This window comes from Fusarium musae, chromosome 5 (assembly GCF_019915245.1).
Source record: "Fusarium musae strain F31 chromosome 5, whole genome shotgun sequence".
In the NCBI taxonomy this organism is placed as follows: Eukaryota; Fungi; Ascomycota; class Sordariomycetes; order Hypocreales; family Nectriaceae; genus Fusarium; species Fusarium musae.
Window position 1 is genome coordinate 3,802,809 of NC_058391.1, and position 23,233 is coordinate 3,826,041.

Sequence of the window (23,233 nt, forward strand, 5' to 3'; positions counted from 1 at the left end):
GCTTTAGGAACTAATCTAAATTCATTATAAATTTTTTAAACCTGATTTTTAGTTCTTTATAGAGAACGAAACCTCAAAAATCGCCCCACCATCTTTGCCTTGTCTTCTCCATCTCCAGTTCTGCAGGATATGGATCCAAGAACTTGGTGAGCGACTCTTGCCAGCCCTGTCGAATGCGATTTCCATACCATGCAGAAGTATACTCCCAGTAGTGCGGATACCAGCCGGCAAACTCCCAATCAATGATACCGACAACTTGATCACCCTTAACCAATATATTGAACGGGTTTAGATCGCCATGAGTAAACACCGGCAGTGGCCACGGACCGTCCTGTTTGGTGGCCATCTCTTTTACATGTTCCCAATCCTGGTCCTCGATGTGATCTGGACGGCTTTCTGGCTCAAGGCCTTCCCGTAACCACCGATGGAAATCCTGAATTGTCTTGAAAGGCCCAAATCGTGGTCTTGAACGTGGTATTCGGGAGTCGCGCAATGAACCGCCTATACAGCTCTCAACTCCCGCGCCACTTGGTGGAATAATAGCCCGTAATTCCTCCAGCATACGTCGAAGCTGAGCGAAGATGCTCGCCAGATCGGCTTCAGAAAGACCTCTCCAGGCTTCTGCGAGAGATTTGCCGCAAATGCGCTGCATGACTATATGTGCTCTGTTCTTGTGCACGAACGAGCAGTGAACAGTCGGGACAGGAATAGAAGTACTAGCTGCTACGAATTGCATAGTAGCTGCTTCAGTGAGGTGGACAAATGGCCCCTTCTTGACGATGAGAGACTTTGAGATGGGGATACAGGGCCCATCATGTTTGTAGAAGCGCGCGGATGTTTTGAGTGCGATGAGTGTCATTAAGCGTCGAGGGAATGTGTTATTGATAGCCAAGGACGATGTTCCTTCATGTTGAGTAGCTGCTTGATTGGGCGGAGGGACGTATCCTGTTGTTGACATGGTGTAGACGAGGGGAGCCGAATTGCCCGCATCGCTCGCTGAGCTCACAAAGTCTTGGTGATTGACTGACTTCCAAGACCTGGAGTGATTGATGGAGTGCGTAACAAGATGTACATTATCGGACTTAAGAATCGTGGTGGAGATGAAGATGGGTTGATTGACGAATGGTCTGGTTGTTGACAGAAATTAGATCACGGCACGCCTGCTGACTAAGACAGATGCCCTGCAAAATCTAAGTTACGCGTCTTCCGGTCGCGACAAACCCGGCGCGCAAAGCTTGACAACTACAGCAGTGAATGGTTTAAACCCTTGAGCTAAGTTAGTCTAAAACACCACTAAAGAACACTAAACTAGCCTAAGTCTTAGACTAAGACTCTTCATTGTTTTGGATAAAGATCCTGAGCTGAAACACAGTCGCGAGGGAAGTAAAGATAATGTGCAGTATCGTTAGATATCAGTCATTGCGCTAAATTGCTATGAAATACAAATAGTGACTTATTTCAACCTCTCCAGGCTCTTTTCCTAACTAAAAGAACTCTTTCAACTTTTTACTCCTCCTGGACCTTCTCTGCTGATCCATGTGTAGGGAACTGATCAACCTTGGTGCTAGCAAACTTGCGCGCAGGAACATTGTGCTCGAAGAGAAGATCGAGTTCACCATATGTTCGGCCCTTGGGCTCGGGAAGGCGGAAGAAGGCCCAGATGAAGATCAACAGACACCATCCAGCCCAGAAGAGACCAGTCTTGGCACCCCAGTTCCACGAGTTGCGACCGAGCATGCGGGGCATGAGGGTGTTGGTGACGAGACCGGCGATGTTGCTAAAGTTACGGGCCAGCACGATAGTCTTGGCCTTGAGACGGGTGGAGGAGATCTCGGCGACGATGGTATAAGCGATGGGACCGATGGTCATGTCGTAGACGAAGGTGTATACGACGAGCAAGCTACCGATGGCCCAGCCGGTTTGCTCAGTCTTCTTGGCGAAGCCGAGGGCACCGACGGCGATGAGGATGAAGAAAAGAGAGGCCATGCCGCAGATGTAGATATGGCGACGACCGAAGCGAGCCATGAGGAACCAGGATAGAACAACACCGACAGCACCGACACAGTACTGAATGACGTTAAAGTCAAGAGCTCGCTCAGAGGAGAGACCAGCTTCGAGGTAGAACTGAACAGCGTAGCCCATGAGAGAGCTACCGCAGAGAGCCTGGGCAGTGTAGCTGATGGAAGCGACTTCAGTTCGTCGAAGATCGCTGCGCATGAAGCAGTGCCAGTAGTTGGTTCCAGCAGAGTTCTCAATCTCCAGCTGGTTGGTAGCCTTGAGAAGCTCAACCTGAGCATCAGCATCGAAAGGAATGTCGCACTGGGTGGTGAGCGAGAGAATAGATCGCTTAGCATCTTCATATCGCTCCTTTCGCACAAGCCACCAAGGAGACTCGGGAGCGAACAGGGTACCGAGCATGATGAAAGGAGGCCAAGCCCACTGAAGAGCAAAAGGGATTCTGTAAGACCAATCACCACCCATGGTGCTGAACCCTCGAAGAACACCTGCACCGATGAGCTGACCGATGACCCAGCAAAGGTTGACGTAGGCAGTAAGATACGGTCGCAGCACAACGGGCGCAACATCAGAAGCGTAGGCGAGAGTGAGAGTCTGGAAAATACCCCATGGCAGACCGAGGAGGATGTTTCCAGCCAAGAGGACCTCAAGGTTTGGTGCAAAGAAGGGGAAGAAGATGAGTCCAATCATGAGAACCTGACTCGCCAACATGGTCTTCTTGTAACCAAAAGCATCAGAGACCCAACCGTTGATGTAAAGACCGATGATCTGACCACACATGCCACCAACTTGGATATAAGTCTGCCAATCGGCCGAGACAATAGGGTTTCCGTTCGAGTCGACTTCGTTACCGAATTTCTGCTTGAATCTGGGGGGGTTGTCAGTTTCATGGCCGACGGTGTCGATACCAGGCTAACTGCAACTTACGCGTCATAGCCGTAAAAGCTACCCAACAAACTAAGATCATAACCTTCCATGATGATGGCCGTTGAGAAAAGGAGGGAGAAGGCGATGGCTTTGGGGTATAGGCGGAGGGCATCGCGAATAGTGAGGGTGTGTTCGCGATCATTGGCCTCGCGCGCAGCAGGGCGCTCAACTTCTTCAAAGGCCATCTTGTCGGGATCGACGTGCTCAACCTGAGCGAGATCCTTTGTTAGAGACATTGTCGTCCAAGGTAAGAGATGTTATAAAGAGGGATCCCTTGTATGGAGAGGAGGAAGTGAAGTGAAGCTGATGCTGGGAGGAAAACAGAAGAGAAGTTGGGGAATCCGGGGATTCTTATGCTAAATCTCCACAAACAGCCCGTTCTCTCCAGGTTCTGGAGTATTGGCTTGGGTTGTCACCCCGGACCCCCCAGACCAGTCTAGCCAAGAAACACGTCGGCCCGACATGTTTTTCAACGCGAGACTGAGCTCATCTTCGCCAAGAGCTGAGCCTTGTGATGGCTTCAAATCTCTCGAGATCTTCTATGTCGGACCGACATGATCTTCGATTTCTCGTCAGACCATGGAATTCCAAGAGGAATTTGTATGGGGAAACGGGGTCATGAGATCGTGGAGGTTTTTGTGTCGTGTCGGTCCGATAAGAACAAACTCACCCCGGATTTTCTACTCCAGACCGGGGCGAAAGGAGGGAGGATGATCTTTACTCCTGTAGGTTTAGACTAGTCGGCCAAGACCGAGAATTTTGCGTCCCCCTGACTTTGGCAAGACATCATTGATTCATCTAGCTCGTGAAGGGGAACTTGTCTCGCCATTGATGTGTGAGCTTAGCTTGGCGGAGAGTTTTAACTCTATTTTTCATGGCGTATTATGCTTATGTTTATTGAGCAAAGAGGGTGTCGAGCGAGTGCCATTTCATCATCGATGTTGGGCAACGTGACCTGGTTGATGAGAAGGCGTCTTGATTGGTCAATGGGATACATGGCGATGTCGTGTCAGGAAGCGAGCGATCGAGACTACGGAACCAATTGACCCACCCTTTCACCCGATCGCGTGGTATGATTCAAGGTGATATTCGCTTTGGAGAGTGACAACACGGTAATGTGAGTTGTACAGGGGTTTTTCTGTTTGGTAATTGGCGCTGAGTGGGCACAGGTAGAAATGTCCGTTTTGGGTAATTAGTCTCCTGAGGATCGGAGCCGTAGTATCACCAGGTGAGCCTCTTTTATCCACGGAACCATGCGAAAATATTGTTAATGAGAGCCAAGCGCCATGAAACAAGATTTTTGAATACGGGAAGTTCCGAAACGCAATTGAAGGCTGCTGGGGTTGTCGCCATTGAACCTCTTCACAAATAAGAACAACAACACCATTCATTTCAACTACCCTGTAGTGTCAGAATGATAGAGACAGATAATGCAGATGATTCCAACACAGCGCAAAGCTTTCCATGGTGTGTTCTAGACGTTTTTTTCTGTTTAGAATCTTTTCAATCATCAGTTCCAGTCACATAGTAATTTTCCGACTGCCCGTTAAGGCTCCCCAGGATGTCATCTCATTCCCCAATTTCCACCACTAACTTTGTACAACTGACGCCTTCAGACATCTTATCCAAAGCACTGTTGATGAACTCCAAACCTTTCCCTACAACTCTAGGCTCAGGACTTGGTCTAATATTACCATTAGACAACTTCTTACTCAAATAATGACCAATCCAGTACTTGAACTGCTCCAGTCTTTCCTCTTCAACCGCCGATGGCATCACGAAAACGACCTCAACTCCATCAACGTTCTCAGCATCTGCTGGAATCCAAGGAGCCGACCCAATTTTGGCAGCTATCTTCCTCTCAATAGGGTCAACATCAATAAATTCTTTGAGCACAGCCTGACAAAAAGAAAGGTTTCCGGTCGCGAGGAAACAATGTCGGATGACGAGCCCATCTTCTTTTGCAGCGGCGACAATTAACTCGACAACGTTTGGATCCTTGTAGTTAAATACACGACTGGCGCCGAGTGAGTGTATATAATCGTGGTTCGCTGGCCCAGCAGTAGCATACACAGCTGCAAAGGGCGACTTGGGATCTTGGCACATCAGATGAGCTGTTTGTACGCCCATGGTGCCGATGCTGGATGATGAACCCCAGATAAGAAGCGCTTCTTTCTTCTCGGCCTGATTGAGATCTTGAGAAGATAGTTTATCATAGGATCTTGGAATACGCATCATATCCCACGCGCTAAGAGGTACTTGCACAGACACAGGCAGTGTCGCAGCATGGTTCCACGACATCTCCTGATCTGACAGACGCACAGCATGTTGCCACGGGACAAGGCATTTTTCTTGGAAAGGACCGTAATCGGGAGCGCAGCCTCTCCAAGCAGAAGCAGAATATGCAGCAATACGAGTGCCGGGCTGGAAGCCATCATCGCCAGCTGGAACATTTTCGCCGACTTGTAGTACCAAGCCGGACATGTCGAAGCCAATAACAGCGGGATATCCTGCGATGAATAGTCCTTGATCGCGCATGATGACATCTGCTGGATTGAGAGCGACAGACTTGACTACAATGAGAAGTTCTTCTGGTCCTGGCTTTGGAGTGGATCGTGCTTGGACTTGGAAGGGTTGGCCTTTGCCTGGGCAGATAGCGGCGAGATGAGTAGGCATTCTCTCTCTTGATAAAGGGTTTCTGGTGGGCAACAGTAGATGAAAGGGTTTAAAATAACCGAAGAACGTGTCTTCTTTATACTTAAATCACAGCAATTGCATGAAGCTTTCCTCAAATCATATCGATCTCTTCACGATAATACCCAGAGTTCCTGGATCATGAGCCCGCCAATCAAATCGCTGTGTATCCGCAAATCAGCTAGCGTGAGAGATCCTCCAACTAAGGTGAGGTTAGCGTATCGCGAAAATAGATCATACCTCCAGATCCTGTCAGCTTGATCTCAATTTCTCTCAAAGATGACAACATCCCACGACTTGTGGTGATTAATAAAGCGTTGTGGAAATGTCTACGAATTGTGTGGAACAAATGCGCCCAAAGAAACCGGCGCGACGGTCAAGATATGGCTGTCGTAATTGCAAGCTGAGAAAACTCAAGGCGAGTCTCCCCTCAACTCATTCGTGCTTCAACTAACGTTTGTCAGTGCGATGAGAGCAAACCGCGCTGTAAAAAATGCAGCTCATTTGGGGTCTTGTGTAATTTTGGAGTGAACATACCCGACCTTCTTCCAATTACTCCCGACGCCGTGAGGGCCGTGGTTCGTTGCAAGCCATCGCCTCAAAGACCCGTCGCGAGCGCTGTATGGACATCTGATGAGTATACCATCTATCAGCTCAATGCAAAATGTCAAGATTTTGTGACGAGATACTATGCGAGAAGTCTCTTGACGCCGGATGATGGGAACATGATCGACGTCAATCGGAGATTGTTCAAACTTGCATTCACTGTACGAGCGACACCCCGAATGTCTCCAAGTTCAACAAAGCTAATTGGTATAGAACCCTTGCTTGATGCACGCTTCTCTAGCAGTGGCACTTACATACGATCGCTATTTAAACACCTCATCAAGCTCTCCCCGGAGTCTAGAAGAATGCTATCACTGGTCACAAAGCACAGCGCTCTTCAACAAGAAGTTACGTGAACCTGTCAAGACCAACGACAAGGACCCGATATGGGGCACAGCAGCAGCTCTAGCTGTCCTAACGTTCTCGTCGCCAGATGCATACAGACCGGAAGACTCTTGGCCTCTAAAAACTGGTGACGACGACCTCGATTGGGTGTCTATGATTAGTGGAAAGATGTCCCTGTGGAATATGGTGGACCCTCTACGAAATGATAGCCTGTTTCGCATCATGGCTGTTACGATCGCACAGATGCAAGCGCATTTACCAGAGGCCGGGATAGACGGTATACCAGAGGCCTTGGCTGCTGTTTGCCAATTGAACCAGACATCTACGCCACATAACCCTTATTTCTACGCTGCGCATGCTGTTTCGCGCATCCTTTATCTACCGGATAGCCAAGTCACAACAGGGCAGACGCAGCTCTTCACGCACAGGATTGAAGGACCCTTCAAGGAACTGCTCCTTGCGAGAGACCCCGTCGCGTTGTTGTTGTTATATATATGGTATCGCAAGGCAGGACGGAGTATATGGTGGGTCGAGCTTCGAGCGAGGGTGGAATGCCCAGCGATTTGCATGTATCTACAGCGGTTTCACGCGGCCGAGGTCGCGGTGCATGCGCTGCTTCAGAGCGACATCACAAACGGGTGAGGGATTGGCGGGCTGGCTTGGACGATGAACTGCTACGAGGCACTCGAGAGGCTGCGCGATCGACTGGACTTGTATGAGACTCGAGGAACAAGGTATGCGTCGCGCGTGTGCGAAGCGCTCGGCCTGTTCCATGATGATGAGAGCCGGGCAAACTCTACAAGATACGGCGCGCAGTGAACTGGGGACGACGCGTTCGCACTTCTGCAATGGCGCTTGGAAGAGGCGCATCGACGAAAAGCATCATACCAGTTACAACACGAAAAGCAATGGCGTTGGCTGAAGACACAACTCAGGGCTCAACCACGTCAGCCGCGACGGTCTTCGACTGCTCCTCGCTCCATGTTCTCTCGATCGGTCGCAGCGCCCAGCATGTTGTAGACCCGCTCGGCATTGTCAGGTAACGGACGGGAATTGACGCGGCATCAATCGGGCGGGTGCGTGAGGGACACTTTAGGCCAAAGACTTGGTTCAGGGGGAGTGGAGCTGCGATGCGCCGTACCAAGTGACGGCCGAGTTCGCAATTGCAGCGGCAGCGCTGTGCTCATTGTATCGGGGCGCATCGAGTAGAGCGGCTTCATGGTGATGGCATGGCGCGCTTTGTACCGACACGGGCACAGTGGGCACGTCCACGGTTTCGCGGTTGGATTTCGTTGCTGGGATTCAATAGCCCTTGTTTGCCGCGCAAATCGAGCCTTAAAATATAACAAAAGAAATGGCCATAGCTAACGGTCCTTGGGTGCGCGCCGGTCAATATGACAGCACGCTGAATCGACCGCCAAAAATCGCGGACTGGCATCACGTGTTCAGTCATGTGAGACCATCAATTGGCTGAGCACTTCGATGCAATAAAGGATACCTCAATAATCAGGAGGCATCAATAAAGCAAGAAGACAATGTTGGATTCGAATATCTAATAAGATTAATCATCTTTCAATCGGTTCGTGATCCTCAATGGAGCTTGAAGCGGAATGGGCGCCGCTATCTACAAATCGATCACTGGATCTTCAAAGACCCATCCTTGGAGATCTGCTCTACAAACTCCCCAAAGTCCTTCAACAAATCCTCCGGTCTCTCTAGTGCAGCAAAATGTCCACCCCGCTCATGATCCCTCCAAAACACCAGATTGCCCGTCGTCTTCACCCAGCTTACAGGAATAGGAGCAAGCTCAAACGGAAACCAGCTGTAACCTAATGGCTTACTGATCTTCCACTTCGGGTGATCGTGTGAGCCGGGGTAATCTGGGTCAAAGCGTTGACGGTATGGAAAGATCGAAGTAGGGAAGCTGTCTGTTAGCCAGTAAAGTGAAACCGAGGTGAGAATTTCCTCCAGGGGAGGATCTTCGTCACTCCAGCTCAGGAATTTCTCGCCGACCCAGGCTAGAAGCGCGAGAGGCGACGATGAGAGGATGAGGCCGATTGTGCTTGGTCTTGTGGCGTGCATCAGAGCGTAGGCGGTACCTAGCTTGTCAAAGTCCTTTGCACGCTCGAGGCCTCTCTTTTCTGCCTCTGAGACTTCACCCTGTGCAGTTGCCGGCTCCGCCATGAGGCAGAAGTTGAGATGAGCCGCTGTAGACAAGCTTGTCAGTTGTTCTCTTTAACCCACGGACGATTCGCATCTTGATCACTTACCTTTGCACTCATCATAAGTAGCTGCGAGTACACGAGAAATCCTGCTTCCGATATCGCCTCCCTGAGCGATATAGCCGCCTCCAAAACCCAACTGAACCATCAAAGTGTTCACAATGCGGGAAACGTCTCTGATGCCAAAGTCCTTGTCCAATGGCGGCTTATCTGAGAAAGCATAGCCGGGAAGAGATGGCACAATGACGTGGTAGGGGAGCGTCTCGGGGGTGTAGCGCTCCTTGAGAATGGAGAGGATCTTGAGAAACTCTAGAAAGCTACCCGGCCAACCATGGAGCATTACCACGGGGACAGCATCAGGCTTAGAGGAGAAAAGACCCGTGAAGTGGATTGTAAAATCACACTTCTCATCTTTGATGGGTACAGTCCAGTGATTGTATGAGTTAATGTGCTTTTCTGCTGCGCGCCTATTCCGAAGGTTAGCCTCCGCACTGTAACTTCAGAAGAGGATGGACATACCAGTCAAAATCAAGCCAAGCAGCTTTCGCATCAGTCAACCACTGATGACTAACTCCATAATTATGTTCTTTCTGCGTAGATTCATAGGTCGGCGGTCCGACTCTTCCCAGCTTCACAAGCTGCTTAAGCTCATCAACCTTGTCGTCCGAAATGGAGACCTTGTAAGGCGTTGGCTTGACCTGAGCGCCCGAAGGAACCTTTGCAAAACCGTCTGACATGTTCAAAGTGTAACTTATTTTCAAGTGAGAGTTTTTGTTTCTTTTAGTTGCGCTCGGAGGGGTTTAAGAAGTCAGTGATTGATATGTAGTCAGTAGGGCGTAGCAGTCTTGCTGATAAATATGACCTCATTTTTGTAACCTAGGCTAAGCATGGAGCCGCGCGCGGAGAAACGTGCCGCAAATATGCCGCAATAAGCCACTCGCGATCAACGACATCAGGCTTGGCAATACATGGTACATTTCGGCATATTACGAGGCTCGACTTTCGCCCATCTAATAAAAGTTGCATTAATCCGGGTAGTCTGATACTATATTGTATAAGAGCCCGTCTTATTAAATTCCTCTGGGGATCATTCCAACCTCTAGCTACACTTACAGCCCGATTGATCCCCATTTCCAACGAAAACCACCAAGATAGCCGCATAACTGGTCTCATACATATTAGTATACCCATCCACTTCCTGTAAATCTTAAAATGAAGAAGGAATGCTGCTTACGCTGCGCTTCCTGCAAATATTTCTGCTCGTTTCGCGTTTGTGATCAAGCCCATGCTCAACGCAAATAGTATTGTAAAGCCGCATATGGTACCAAGAATCGCTGGTGCGGACTTTACGTAGTAGAGACTGCTTATCGAGCCAACTAACAAGATCATGGCGAGCAAGATGTTGACGAGAGCAACGGCTATTGTGATTGATCGTTCGTCAAAGCGGCTAATTCGACGTCGGCCATCTCGGGATAGTTCCTCCTGTTTCCGAGATCTTCGCATCAGTCAATGTTCTCGGAATATTGCAATGGTAGTAGTTAGACTGGTGAAACGCACTCGGCCTGGCCAGTAGGCCCGGAGCAGTTTTGATAATGGATCGACAGCCGTTGGCGTTTTGAGCGAGACGAGATCTTCCGCTTCATCCAGGAAGTCCTTTCCTCTCCCTCCTAGTATTGGGTTTGGCTTTGTCCCGTCTCGTCGTAAAGGGCCCCCATGAAGTTCGTTGCGAGCCACTTTAAGTGCCCTCCCATCAGGACTGCTGAGCTGAGATATCTTGCTCTGTAAATCAAGAGCTTCATCTAAACGAGAGTAAGCAGAAGCTTGTACCCTGGTCGATACCACATACAATATTCTTTAATCTTGACGCGAAGCTGATTTACTAAATCCAGCATTTCTTTTGCTTCTGGTTTACCCGCCTCGGCCTGCTCATTCATCATTTCCCATGTCTCGGCAGCCTGCTCTAAGGCAGTGTCGTTGCTACTTTCGACCTGTTTATCCCAGGCCTTCAGCCTGCTTTCAATGCTCAATAATTCACATTGTAAGTACAGAAGATTTCGAGCACTGATTTCTCCAAACTTCCGGAAAACTAGCAGTTCTTGATCTCGGTCTGAAACTATCCAAGAGGAGAGTGCTGAGAATCCTAGGGATGGTGGAGTCGCGGCCTGACCTGCATTCATCTCAATATCGAAAAGGTTTCGCATCAGTATGAAGTTAATATAGATGAGAAGTAAAGAGAGTCAAGAGCCCCAAACAAACACACAATTAAAAAAAATCACGAGATGGGCTGTTCCGTTATCTTTCGGAACTGGGCTTGCAGCCTGATACCCGCCACCTAGTGATGACGTGGCAATTTGCAAATCACAGTTACACAACATAAGACTGAGAGCTGTTTGGAGACGATGATTGGCAAAAAGGTGAATTGGCCCAGCGAGGAGCCTGACAGCGATGTAGCCCTGACATGCAGCAATTGATTACCGTAATCGCGAGCCACCACTTTCCGAGTTCCAGGCCAATTTCTGTTTTCTTTATATTTTTTCTTGCTTTCTTTGCGCATGGTATTCTTCTCCACCGAGGTTTCCTGTTTGCACCATCACTAATTGCTCCCGATCATCTGAATAGGCTTACGGATATCAACAGGCACGGTTTGCCTGTCTGAGACATCGCGAACCCAATGGAATCCTCCTCAGGGAGTCCGGGGGGGCCTTTGTCACGGGATGAAGTTAGCTGCCCCGGGACGCTACAGAACCAAAGCAATCTGCTACAATTTGTGCACAGTGAGAGAAGCTTATCAGCATTTGGTTCCCATCTCATGAATCCGAAGGTTTCATTTTACAGAACTGCATTTTTTCCGATAAGAGCTCAGATGCCGAGTTCCAACTTATAACTCGGGTTGACCTAAATCGACAGTGGTATGCTTCCGTTCTTAGGACAGAAGGCGGAAAACGCACTATATATCTCGAGGAGAAGGCCTCTCGACTCGACCGTGCACTCGAGCTGCTTCACGAGGCCTCGGCTCGTTTAGTAAATCAGTTCATAGCCGCTCGCGGCTCCAATGCTGCATTGACCAATAACTTGATCGCTTCGCAAGCGTCCGGAGAGATCGCCACATACAAACCTGCGACCAACATCAGCAAGAAAAGCCTGCCGCTCCGCGCCCGCAAAAGCTCGGCTGAGACCTATTCTAGTGGCTCGATGGACTACATAGTGAAAGGTTTGGTAGGCTCCCTGAGACATCAGATCGACGCATTGCCAGACACCGGTGCGAAACGCAACTTCGTGTCTCAGCAACTTGTTGAGAAGCCTGGGCTCGTGCCTAAAGTCCGGATTAAAGAAAGGTTCCGGCTGCCAACGGGGGCTACAGTCGAGTCTTCCGGTACCGTAGACGTCCCTTTTACTTTCTTGGGAGAAGCAGAGAATTATCTGCTTGATTGTTGCATCCTCCCCAAATGCACACAAGATCTCATCCTGTGTCAAGCGTTTCTCAAAGCGACAGGCACTTTAACCAAGTTTACCGGTCGTATCACGAAATCGTTGAGAAAGTTTACTTCTCGACTAAGATTCAGCCTCATCGAGGATGATACATGCTGTTTGCAGGGAAAATTTGACAACATACCTTCGATTGCCCTGGCGGACACAGGATGTGACGCGATGCTGATATCAGCAGACTTTGCTAGGCGGCACTCCCTGCAAATTGATAAGAGTTTTGAGCACAGGCGTACTATCGAGTATGCCGATGGGTCCTTAGATACCACTACTGGTATCGTTTACGATTCCACTTGGCAGTTTAGTAGTTCTTGGGATTCGATCCCCTGTAACTTCTATGTCCTTGACGATCTCAAAGCAGATATCATATTGAGCAGTCATTTCATCTTCGAACACAAAGTATTTTCGCAATTCGAGGAGGATATCATTGATACGAGTCTCATGCCTGGCCGAGATTTCGGAGACATTTACAACATTCGGCTGGTTATTAGCCACTACAGCTCTGCATTGAAGCACCTGGAGGCCTCCTCCATCGCTGATAGTAAGACCACCAGAAAGCCTAGCGGATGTCGACCCCGAGAACGGAGTGCTAATACTACTGCTTAGTGAATTCACCCGGTTCTTTCAGCCCGGAGGCAATCAAAGCTGAACGCGTGCGACGCGACCTGATTCGGGACGCGATCAACGCTCTTCCTCCGGAACAGCAGGACCAAGCTCGCATTGACGAGAGAAACAGACAGGAAATCTGGGACGGCTATCGGAAGCGACATTTCCAAAGAAAGGGGTCTACAGATCCCACCCAGCAGGTGCTGACGGCTCGAAAGCAACGCTGGTGGGAGAAAGGACTGGTTTGGAGACGGGTTGAAAGGAGGACAACCTAGGTAATTCGAGCTATTTGGTGAGAAGGTTACAGTGAGACTTCTGAGTGCGTTGAAAGTGAGGAGTATATCATGGTTTCTTTCTTTTTCCTTTTCTGTTTTTGGGCAGTAAATGGCGGCAAGTGCGTTAGAGAGATGAGTATGTAGTAAGGTTAGGGTCCAAGAGAGTCTTCAGCTCCCAGGGCACCATGGTAAAGGGCAACAATAAACACATACGGGCAAAACACTCCTTGACCTGACTGTGAGAGATTAGTACAACATGGAAATAAAGACCTATGGCGTTTTCCTTCGACCCCACTATCCTAAGTACTCGCTGTTTAAGCCGCCACCTGCTTGGCATCTTGGGCCTCAGCCTGAACTTTAACGACAGTGAAATGTCCATGTTGGTAACCTAATACCTGTTGTTGTTCTCGGAGGTACGACCTCTTAGTAACCTGGAGGTGTGCGGAGGCAAAGGGGCGGTAGAATGAGTTCCACGGAGATAGGCTGAAGTCACGAAAGGCACTACTAAATTTAGGTGACGGTATGATGCTGATTGTAGTCGTGTAAAGCCCACGGCAGTCATAAGACTGCAGCACTACACTGAAAGGCAAGAGCTGACTGATGAGCTATAGCACCTACGCTGACGTTGGGGAAACGATTATTGCACACGTGCCATGTGTATCGGCTGCTTAAAATTGAAACGCATGGCCAATAGACCGTCACCATTACAAAAGAATGTCACGTTTTACCAAGGCTAGTCATGTCATGTTTAGGTATCCAAAGTCTCTTCAGGTACTAGAGTAGCGCTATAAGCTGGACCCATGCATCAACATCGCTTGCTAGTCATGCCAATCATCACCAAATAACCATTACATCAACTCAGAGTATCGTCAAACAATTAAGGCTTCTTGGTTCCCTCGATCTCAGGGCCAGCAGTGTTGGTGTTGACGGGAGTGACAGCCTCAATACCCTGAAGCTTATCGGTAGTCCTGTCAGGTCCGACAATCTCGAACACTGTTTCCAAGTTAGTGATGATCGATCACTGGAGGTTAGAGATAACTTACAGTCAACAGGAGTGGAGGTGAACTTGCGAGCGTTGACCTTCTTCTGGAAGAGGTAGTCAAGATCGGCAAAGCTACGGTTCATGGTCTCAGGCAGGAAGAAGAAGATCCAAACAGCCCAGATGAAACAGAGACCGAAGTAGAACATTCCAGTCTTCGCTCCCCAGTTCCAAGCATCACTGCTGGAGTTGAGCATACGGGGGTTGAGCTGCTGAACAATGATCTGACCACAGACGTAGACAGCACGACCGATGACGATGGTCTGAGCGCGAACACGGTTGGAAGCAGTCTCGGCGACAATGACGTAAGTGGTAGGGCCGAGAGAGACCTTGAAGATACACTGGACAACGACAAGGAAGGCAGCTGTGACGATGGCAACACTGTCAACCTTGGGAACGAAGCCGAGAATACCAATGATCAACATGCAGGCACCGATACCAGAAGAACCATAGAAGTAAAAGGTTCGACGTCCGATTCTACCCATAAGGCAGATGGCGACAGCAGTGGCGACGATGTTGACGGACTGAATAATCATGTTGTAGTTGAAAGCCATGGTGTTGCTCATACCAATAGACTTGAGCATGATAGCGGCGAAACTGGTGATGGATTGACCGTTGAGAATCTGGATGACCCAAGCCATGCAGACAATACCAGTTCGGCGAAGGTTAGTTCCTCGGAAGCAGTCCTTGAAGCTAGCAGCCTCAGCCTCAACTTTCTCCATCTCGTTGGTATGCTTCATGAGAGCAAGAGTCTGAGCCATAGACTCATCAGTGTAGTGACCCTTGCGAGCAAGACGGCGGAGAGCATGCTCAGCAGCCTCGAGCTTACCGCGACGGACGAGGTACCAGGGAGACTCGGGGGCGAAGAAAGCGACGGTGATCAGAGGAGGAATCCACATCCACTGAAGACCGTAGGGGACTCGCCATCCAGCGTCGCCCTTGAGGTCGAGAGAGCCACGGAGGACACCAGTGGCGAGGAAACTTCCGGCTCCCCAGCACATGGAGACCCAGGCGGTGAGGTAGCCACGGAGGGCGGCGGGGCAGATCTCGGCGGCGTAGGCGGTGGTGAGGGTCTGGAAGATACCCCAGGGGATACCGCAGAGGAGGTTACCGACGAGGAGCATTTCGACGTTGACAGCGAAGAAGAGGACGAAGATGGTGCAGGCCATGAGAGACATGGCGAACTAGTGAGATTAGCAGGGATCAGTGAGACGCGGTGAGAGATGATATACCATGTAAACACGTCGAGAACCGAATCGTGATTGCAAGTAACCATTGATCAAGAGACCGATGATAGAACCACAGTTGTTTCCAGCACCAATAGCACCCTGCCACTTTGTAGAGATATGCTGCTTGCCATTGGCGTCAGGCCAACCGAAACGCGCGAGATAAGCAGGATGGGCGAAGAAGTTGTTGATAAGACCAACATCCATACCCTCCATGACCAAAGCAACACTCAGAAGCATACTGAACGTCACAGCAGGCCAGTATCGCGAGAACAGCTCCTTCTTGGGGAGGAGACACTCTGCATCACTGGCAGCCACGGCGGCCTCGATGAGCTCGACCTGTGAGTTGTAGCCGGAGAACTCAGTGTGGTGCACGGGAGCTTTCTGCCCGTCTTCCACGTTGGAAGTTTCATTCGGAGGCGCCATTGCTTCGAGTCTGTCAAAGGGAAGAATGAAGAAGGAAAGAGATGCAGATCTGGGGAAGGATAGACAATGAATGGAGAGGGAGGAGGAGCAGGATAAATATAAAGAAAGACTCCGCATTTCGTTCTATGGACACCAGTCCGATGATCAGGCAGGGATATCTCGGTGGTACTTCCCCACGGGGCACTGGTTCAATCAGTCGTATCTTCCCCGCATTGGCAGCGAAACTGGTTCAATGACTTCGCTGCTTCGGTGTCGATAACCCGAGGTGACGCGCCATTCCTGATCCAGGATCGAATGTCCTGGTTCCTTGGCAATTCGACGGAGAGAAATCCGAGTGACAGCACTGAAATGGCAAGGCTTTTTGGGGTCGATTAAGGTTAAGCTGTTATTAACGTTATAGTGTCCCCATGGCCCATGGGGGTTACCCACGCGGACTCGGGGTCCATTTCTGGGGTACGAGATGAGAGGTTTGACAGGTTGAGATGGGTATTTGTTCCGCCAAAAGTATTGCATCTCTGTTCCATGGAAATCATATTGATGCTTGTTACTCTCAGCGATGAAGAAACTGTGCTGTCTCCTCACTGATGATGCCTTGCATGCTGCATCTCAACAACCCCCCATTCCCTGGCAATGACTCCTCTGGTCGCTAGCTAAAAGGCCTCGGTTAACCTCCTCCATGCGACGGCGCGGCAAATGCCGTGTCATATCCCATTGGCCGACTCTCCGTGTCTGACTCTCTTGGCCCGCGAGTCTAGACCAAGTTGAGCTCTCAGCTCCCTCGACTGAGTCATGAGACACCATCTCGACTAAAACAATGGAGAAAATTCGCTGTCAAAGCCGAAAAACGGTCGATGCTTTTTTCTTTTCTTTATCTCCGCATGACTTGATACGACGCACCGATAGAAAGGTTCGCCGAAGTGCTCTCAGCTCAAAGACTCAGAGAGCAGCAGGACAAGGATGCCGCGTTAACCAATGGCAGAGCCTTGATGCCCCCATTCGACGTTGCCTTTTCTGTCGTCAAGGTTGTGTCACTCAGTCACTCAAGATGTGCTTCCCCACAGCGGCCAACCCCAAAGTTTGCCCCCGATTTTTCCTGCACAAGCTTATTTTAAACGAGGCCCAAGCACATAAAATTGAGTCTAGCTTGGCTTATGCAAGCCACGAACGGTATCGTACGCCTTTCTCCTCACGCTTTTCTCAGCAAGTTTTTGTCAATGCCGATACGACTGCCGTTATTAGTGACATTGCAGGTTTTCATCGTGATATTGAACCTCGTGGGGATAAATGATTGTCCAAGGATAATACCGAAACTCGCCTGATGTTGCCCAGATTATTACGCCCTGAAACTGTCTCGAATGCAACCCTGGCTGATCCTCGGCATCTCGGTCGAGTTCCATGCGCTCTCCAACCGTTTGGGTCAAGTCCGCGCCGCCTTTTGATGACATATTGGGGTTGGAGCCCCCAAAGTATCTCTCGCCTAACCTTTCCGTCGTTGCATCTGGCATCGCCAAGCAGCCAAATCGAAACTCTATGCTGAATCCGAGGGTTTGGGCCGCGCCTGTGCGTTGACAACGATGTTTATCTCAATTAGTACGCGTACGTGATGCTTTTGGACGGTGATTGTGGTGGTGGAAGCCAAGATTGGCTTTGGGGTTCCTGGATCTTGCCCCCCGCACTTGGCAGATTGAGATCTTGAGATTTGGGAGACATAAGAGGTTGCTCGCTTCAGAAAGGACCGAGAGACGTGAAAGTAGAAACTCCGGCTCGAACATCAACTAATTGAACATTGGCATCTAAACTCGAAAGCTGAAAAACAGCGAGGCGTGCCAAACTGTTAGGCGGCAAGCTGTTGGGTATGCGCACTTGTAGCCGATAGACTAATTTTAAACTCTTCAAGGTTGGCCTGGCGAATGCGTATCCTTAACAAGGGCCAAAACCAGATAGGTCCTGGTTTTATATGTCATCCCAAGGCCATTGTATTGGCACAAGCTATCTAGTCGAACATGCTGCAAGTTTGAGCCTCAAACGATCTTGACAGCTCGCAGTAGCTGCACGATACCGTGGTCTAGGTTATGATTATGGAGAAACGTCGCATTGAACCATCAGGGGCTCCCTGTCCGGTCTTTGAGAGGCCTGGCAGTTCCTGAAATAACTAGCTACCGTAATAGCAAGCCTATATAAGTAGATAAAATCCCACTGTGCAGGGTAGGTAGCACGATTGGCCACTTGTTTAACCGTAGTATCTGCTCTTATTTGATCGCCTTTGTGTTTCACAAGAACACTAAAAGCATCTTTCAGTCTTTTTTGACTTAGTATATGGCCTGTTACCCGCAATTCCGAAGATCATCCAGTCTGTCCACTTTCCCAACGTTCGGCACCCCGTACCCGAAAGATCAACCAGCAGATCTCGAACCGACCCACCAAAATCTGTAGAGTTACCACGATTGATTGGCGTCTAATAGGACCGAAAAGGTTGATCACTTCCTCTGCACTGCAACGTTTGATGTGGCACAGACTTCCCCGGAGATTCGTGCCACATGCTTCGCTGTCAATTACCCCAGGCTTGCGAGTGAGATCTCTAGATGGAGCGGGGACGTCTCCATGCGACCCAATAGTGAGTGGGACATGCCCAGCGGCGTAGTTGGGTAAGAACCAACATGTCAATTGAAAACTTGGTGGAGAATGCGGCACAGTTATCTCGAACCTGTTGATGACATGCACCATGAATGGGTAAGCAGCTGCGTTATTGACGTAACAGTTGCATTTATCGCCATTCTGCGCCAGAGTGAGGAACAGATGTGAATGAAGATAATAAAGCAGAATGCTAACATAGTCATCTGGAACATAATTGCTGTCTATCATAATATAGTCTTAAGTTTACAAGAAATCAGTCTTGTATGGTCCTCGACCTTTGCTGCACGGTGCTACGTGATCCTCGTGGTCACAGCCCACTATGAATACGTCGTCTTGACCCGTCGACTCTCCGTTAACACGCATGGTAATAATAGTGTTTATATAACCCGCGCTTAGCGATTTGTGTGAACATAGTCTGATAGAACCTTGATTCCCGATGCAGGATCCCCGCGTGTTGCGTGCGGAAGGAAAACACATTTCGGGATGCGCCACGCGGCAGGGCGCACAATACAACCAGCGGGAGGAATCGGGGGCCTGAAACCTGCAAGTAATGTGAATTGTGCTGCGCTCCCTTTCGACTCGGCGCGTCTGGCAACGCTTACAAGTGGTGCCCGCTCTTTTGGAAAGTCAAGACACTAGGTGGCTTGAATCAGTACTTTAATAGTTCATAGTAAGAATTATTCATACTTCTTAGATCGCGTGATTTGTTCAGGATGCGGACCGTATCAGCGCGCTCTGCTTTAGGTGTCAGTTGCTGTGTCACTGTAGTGTATATTCCGTTATACCTGATTCTTCATGTTTAGCGGCAAAAACTAAGAATCCCCACACTATGATTCATATCCAAGCCCATGCAGGCATAATATTATAGATAGATTCGAAAAAAAACATTATCATAAAGAGGAGGCTGAGATGTCATGAGCTTTAGCCATTGTTGAAAGAGACGGAAAAAGATAGGGGCTGCAAAGAGATTAAATAATTATAGTGTAATAAGTTCAGCTGTCATAGATTCAGGACAGAAAGTTAAACTGCAGTAGAAAGGTTTGTGTATTCGTTGCACGTGTTGGCTGCCTGAAGTCCAACCTGAAATCCTAACTCAAGGTTTGAGATTGAAGCCCTGCCACCTATACACACTGAGCTTAGCCACAAAAGCTTGATATTGCATGTAGACTTTGATCAGGATCCTGACACTTTGTCCTTTTCCTTCGGCCTTTCTTTCTCACCTCCCTCGACTCCTTCTCATTTCCACTCAACTCTTATATCCGGAGGTACAGAGCAAGATCATAGCTATCACGTACTGCCTTCACGTACCGCCCGGTGTCAGGTGGCTGTACTGTCAACTCGCAACCCATTCCAAGTCACCCCGCTTTAGATGTAAACATCAAGTCACAACGCGCGGCGGGTTTGAGCATGGTTTGGGATATATTACCGTGGGAAGCCGAGATGAGAGTTTCACCATGAGTCGCAAATGGAGAGGCAAATGGCAGGCGAACCATTGATACCAACTCGAGGAATCAGTCTTTCTATGCTTGCGCGACTTCAAAAAGATGAAGCATCTTACAGCCGTTCCGAACCGTCGATGTTGCAAAGACTCCCCGATGAGGTCCGCTTGATGATCGTCTCCTACATATCGGGTCCAAGGGACGAAGCATCGCTATTCGCCTTCTTCGCCCTCCGTCGGGTCTCTCGCCGATTCAGACGCTTATTACAAGCAGAGGACTTGATTACCCATCCTTTCTCCCGTAAGCGGTGTTGTCAAATGTGCTCAGACGGTTTCAAAGACAAACATACATCTCAATTTCAGCTAAATGGCCCCCATTGCTTTCAGTATACGTCCGTTCGAGAGATGAAAGTCATAGGAGGAGATCTCGGGATCAAGAGAAGATGGAGGCCTGGGCGGTTAGGGGAGTTCATCAGAAGTTCCACCACCTGAAAAAAACTGCCAGGAAAACCGGGAGGCCAGAATAAAGGCCGGTTACTCGGCGACTTGCAAGTTTTCGCATTCTCATTCTGAAGAGCTCCTTCATTGCCACTCCTAAGAGATGGATCACCCTCCATTGTGCTTTTCGAAAGACCAAGCGAAGCTGCTTAGTGGACGAGCCTGTGTTGCAAACAAAGGATATATCCGAATTTGCAAGCACAAAAACCTCACCAGAGCCGATATAAAGCTTCTTTTGCCAAAAGGGGTGCCTGGAGATGGGTTGGGATTCGTGACGAGCTGCGATCATCCCTATCACAAAACACCATGTAGCGACAATTCCGACTACACCGATCAGACACAAAGCATATTTGCCACAAACCCTGGAGGCAGTGGGTTGATGCTACATGTCCTATGGCGAGTGCATTCGGGCAGTGATCGATCTATCCTCCACCAAAGTGGCTATCTAAACCGACATCAGCTAATGACTCACTCCGAAATATCAGACAGAATGGAGGATACTTTCTGTTGCCGCAACGTGGCCCCAATATCCTACCTGGATGGAAAGCAATATCCGAATTCGATCGCTCGGAGGTATTGCTTTCAGAAGTAGACCTTATCAGGCTCCGCGGTGGTTGGGGTTTCCTGAATCGCTCACGGGTGCATAACCTGGCTCTTCTAGGCCGTGAGGAGATAGCATGTGGTCACTGCAAATACGACAAGAGCTGTATTGTTGTCCACTACCATTGGAAGATACGCTTCTCGGATTGGGGCTTGAGCTGTGCGCCTCACGACTGGTTTGATGCTATTGACAGGGAGTCATGCGTATACAATGGCCCTACCGGTGTGCCTGAGACCTACCATATCGACGCCTGTCGCAATAGCTACGTAGGTAAAGAAGACTAGATTGGTCAGTGGCCACAAACGGTCAATTGGCTCTGTCGAAAGGACAGTAACAGGTTTTGGGACAGGACATGTACATTGGTAGCCCAGGAGAAGCAACGTTGCGGGGATGATAATAAAATCATTAGATCACGGGAGGGCGATAAAATGGAAGATCTGGAAGAAACTCTGCCCTGAAGTGAACAAGCTGCTCTTAGTCAGGGGCAATGATAGAATTGAGGACCCCAGCTCATGCCAACATCACGAACCTGACACATGACAGGGTCGCGAGACGGAGGACTCAGAAGAAGCTCCCGTCCCAAGAGAAGAATCAGCCCAATTTAGTGTTTAGGCTTTGGCGACGGCTATGTTGCAATATTGGCAGAGTGGGCAGGCTGAGATCTTAATTAATCAAGCTAAATTGTTGGGAAATCCTGGAATCGTCGCAAGCGGAATCGTTTTTGCAGTCGCAGGCAATGCTGATGCACCAAAAGAGCAACTATACATAGTCTTGATAAACTTGATGATACCTCGCAACAGACAATGTCGTCAACCTCTCGAGGCCCCCTGATTTATTCCTCGGACTTTTGACCGTATACAGTGGTTCTGTACAGATATATGTTAGCCTCAACAGATTATGTTTTAGGATTATTAAAAACGTACACCAACACGTATGAGTGAAGCTTTGGGTTCAACAGCTCTTTACGCATCTCCACGAGGAAGACCTGCGCTTTCTCGTACTCCCACTGAAGTTCCCATGTTAGCTCATTCACAACATAACAAGAACTAAAAGACATACTCCTAGAAGCTCCGTCAAGCCGCGGATAGAAAAGCCTTCCAATCCTTGTAGCAGGAACTGTCGGTTCCATGCACCCCACTGCTTGAGATCCTTGTCTTTCGCCCAAGTACCAATCGGTACTTTAACCTTCTTCTCAGTGATGTTCTTTAAGCCAGCCTTCTCGAATTCTTCGGCGGGATTCCAGAAGAAAGGGTTGCCGACTTTTTCTGCTACTTGATTAAAGATTTTGACCCAAGTTTTGAGCGGAGATTCGGGGCTCATGGTGTCGTCGTCAGCTCTGGCGTCTCCCCAGAGTTCAACATGCTCGATCCAGCCACCGGGCTTGAGATGCCTGTATGATGTTAGAGAATGACCTGTAAAGATGAGACGGAGTACGTGGTCTACCTTTGAGCCTTCTTGAGAAGTTCTGTCCAATCTGGCACGGTTCCTGTCATGTAGCGGATGTGAATGAAGTCGAACTTGTTTTCGGGAAATGTCCATTCTTTGTTAATGTCGTCAACTTCAAATCTGCAGTTTGGCGGGATGAAGTTTGGTTGGATCGGCGAGAGATCAACACCGATGACTTCAGCTGATGGGTGCAGGTCTGCCATATCGCTGGTATCATCAGTATGAGGCACTCTCGCAGTACCGAAGTGACTCACATGGCCCAGATACCTGTGCCGCAGCCGACATCAAGTACATTCTGCGATAGTCAGTCAATGGACATTTAGCTAGATAGTAAACAACAAACCTGTGGATTCTTGCCGATCGGAGCTTCATACAACTTGCCGTCGAGGACTGCCCGAAACAACTCATGACTGAGTTCTGTTAGAAATGATGAAATTGAAACCGTTTAGAAGTGAGACTTGCATCAAATCTTCAGCCTCTTGCTGGCGATCGTCATTCGCTCCCCTAATTCTATGAGTATCCTAAACAGCTTGTGGATTCTGAGTTCTCACCAATAGGTTCCATCGCCATATGCATGGAAGCGTCTACCATGAACCCACTTGTAGTTCAAAATAGACGAACGCAAGGACTCAGTATCACTGACATCCGTTCTAGGCCACATTAGCGAAGCCTACCCTAGTGTCAGTGCATGCCATCTTACGCCAAAGAATACGCAGAGTCAGAATCATTATCCTGAAAGAGTACATCAGCA

At 49.1% G+C, this 23,233-nt stretch overlaps 7 protein-coding genes across 7 annotated transcripts; 1 reads left to right on the forward strand and 6 right to left on the reverse strand.

Annotated features, from left to right (window-relative positions):
- Positions 1–73: 73 nt before the first annotated feature.
- On the reverse strand, positions 74–958 carry J7337_007664 (uncharacterized protein; the record flags this gene model as incomplete). The annotated part of the gene is made up of 1 exon (XM_044825300.1): positions 74–958. One exon carries the CDS (start codon positions 956–958, stop codon positions 74–76), a length of 885 nt encoding a protein of 294 aa, XP_044680957.1.
- Positions 959–1,506: 548 nt separating this feature from the next.
- J7337_007665 (uncharacterized protein) lies at positions 1,507–3,179 on the reverse strand (the record flags this gene model as incomplete). The annotated part of the gene is made up of 2 exons (XM_044825301.1): positions 1,507–2,884; positions 2,944–3,179. The coding sequence occupies 2 exons, from the start codon at positions 3,177–3,179 to the stop codon at positions 1,507–1,509; spliced, it is 1,614 nt and encodes a 537-aa protein (XP_044680958.1).
- A 1,333-nt stretch (positions 3,180–4,512) lies between these two features.
- Positions 4,513–5,619, reverse strand: J7337_007666 (uncharacterized protein; the record flags this gene model as incomplete). The annotated part of the gene is made up of 1 exon (XM_044825302.1): positions 4,513–5,619. One exon carries the CDS (start codon positions 5,617–5,619, stop codon positions 4,513–4,515), a length of 1,107 nt encoding a protein of 368 aa, XP_044680959.1.
- A 2,604-nt stretch (positions 5,620–8,223) lies between these two features.
- Positions 8,224–9,547, reverse strand: J7337_007667 (uncharacterized protein; the record flags this gene model as incomplete). The annotated part of the gene is made up of 3 exons (XM_044825303.1): positions 8,224–8,795; positions 8,859–9,277; positions 9,330–9,547. 3 exons carry the CDS (start codon positions 9,545–9,547, stop codon positions 8,224–8,226), a joined length of 1,209 nt encoding a protein of 402 aa, XP_044680960.1.
- Positions 9,548–12,002: 2,455 nt separating this feature from the next.
- On the forward strand, positions 12,003–12,899 carry J7337_007668 (uncharacterized protein; the record flags this gene model as incomplete). Its single annotated transcript, XM_044825304.1, has 1 exon — positions 12,003–12,899. The coding sequence occupies one exon, from the start codon at positions 12,003–12,005 to the stop codon at positions 12,897–12,899; it is 897 nt and encodes a 298-aa protein (XP_044680961.1).
- Positions 12,900–14,051: 1,152 nt separating this feature from the next.
- Positions 14,052–15,865, reverse strand: J7337_007669 (uncharacterized protein; the record flags this gene model as incomplete). The annotated part of the gene is made up of 3 exons (XM_044825305.1): positions 14,052–14,167; positions 14,218–15,397; positions 15,446–15,865. 3 exons carry the CDS (start codon positions 15,863–15,865, stop codon positions 14,052–14,054), a joined length of 1,716 nt encoding a protein of 571 aa, XP_044680962.1.
- A 6,003-nt stretch (positions 15,866–21,868) lies between these two features.
- J7337_007670 (uncharacterized protein) lies at positions 21,869–22,685 on the reverse strand (the record flags this gene model as incomplete). Its single annotated transcript, XM_044825306.1, has 4 exons — positions 21,869–21,902; positions 21,960–22,042; positions 22,096–22,426; positions 22,480–22,685. 4 exons carry the CDS (start codon positions 22,683–22,685, stop codon positions 21,869–21,871), a joined length of 654 nt encoding a protein of 217 aa, XP_044680963.1.
- Between the last annotated feature and the right edge of the window lie 548 nt (positions 22,686–23,233).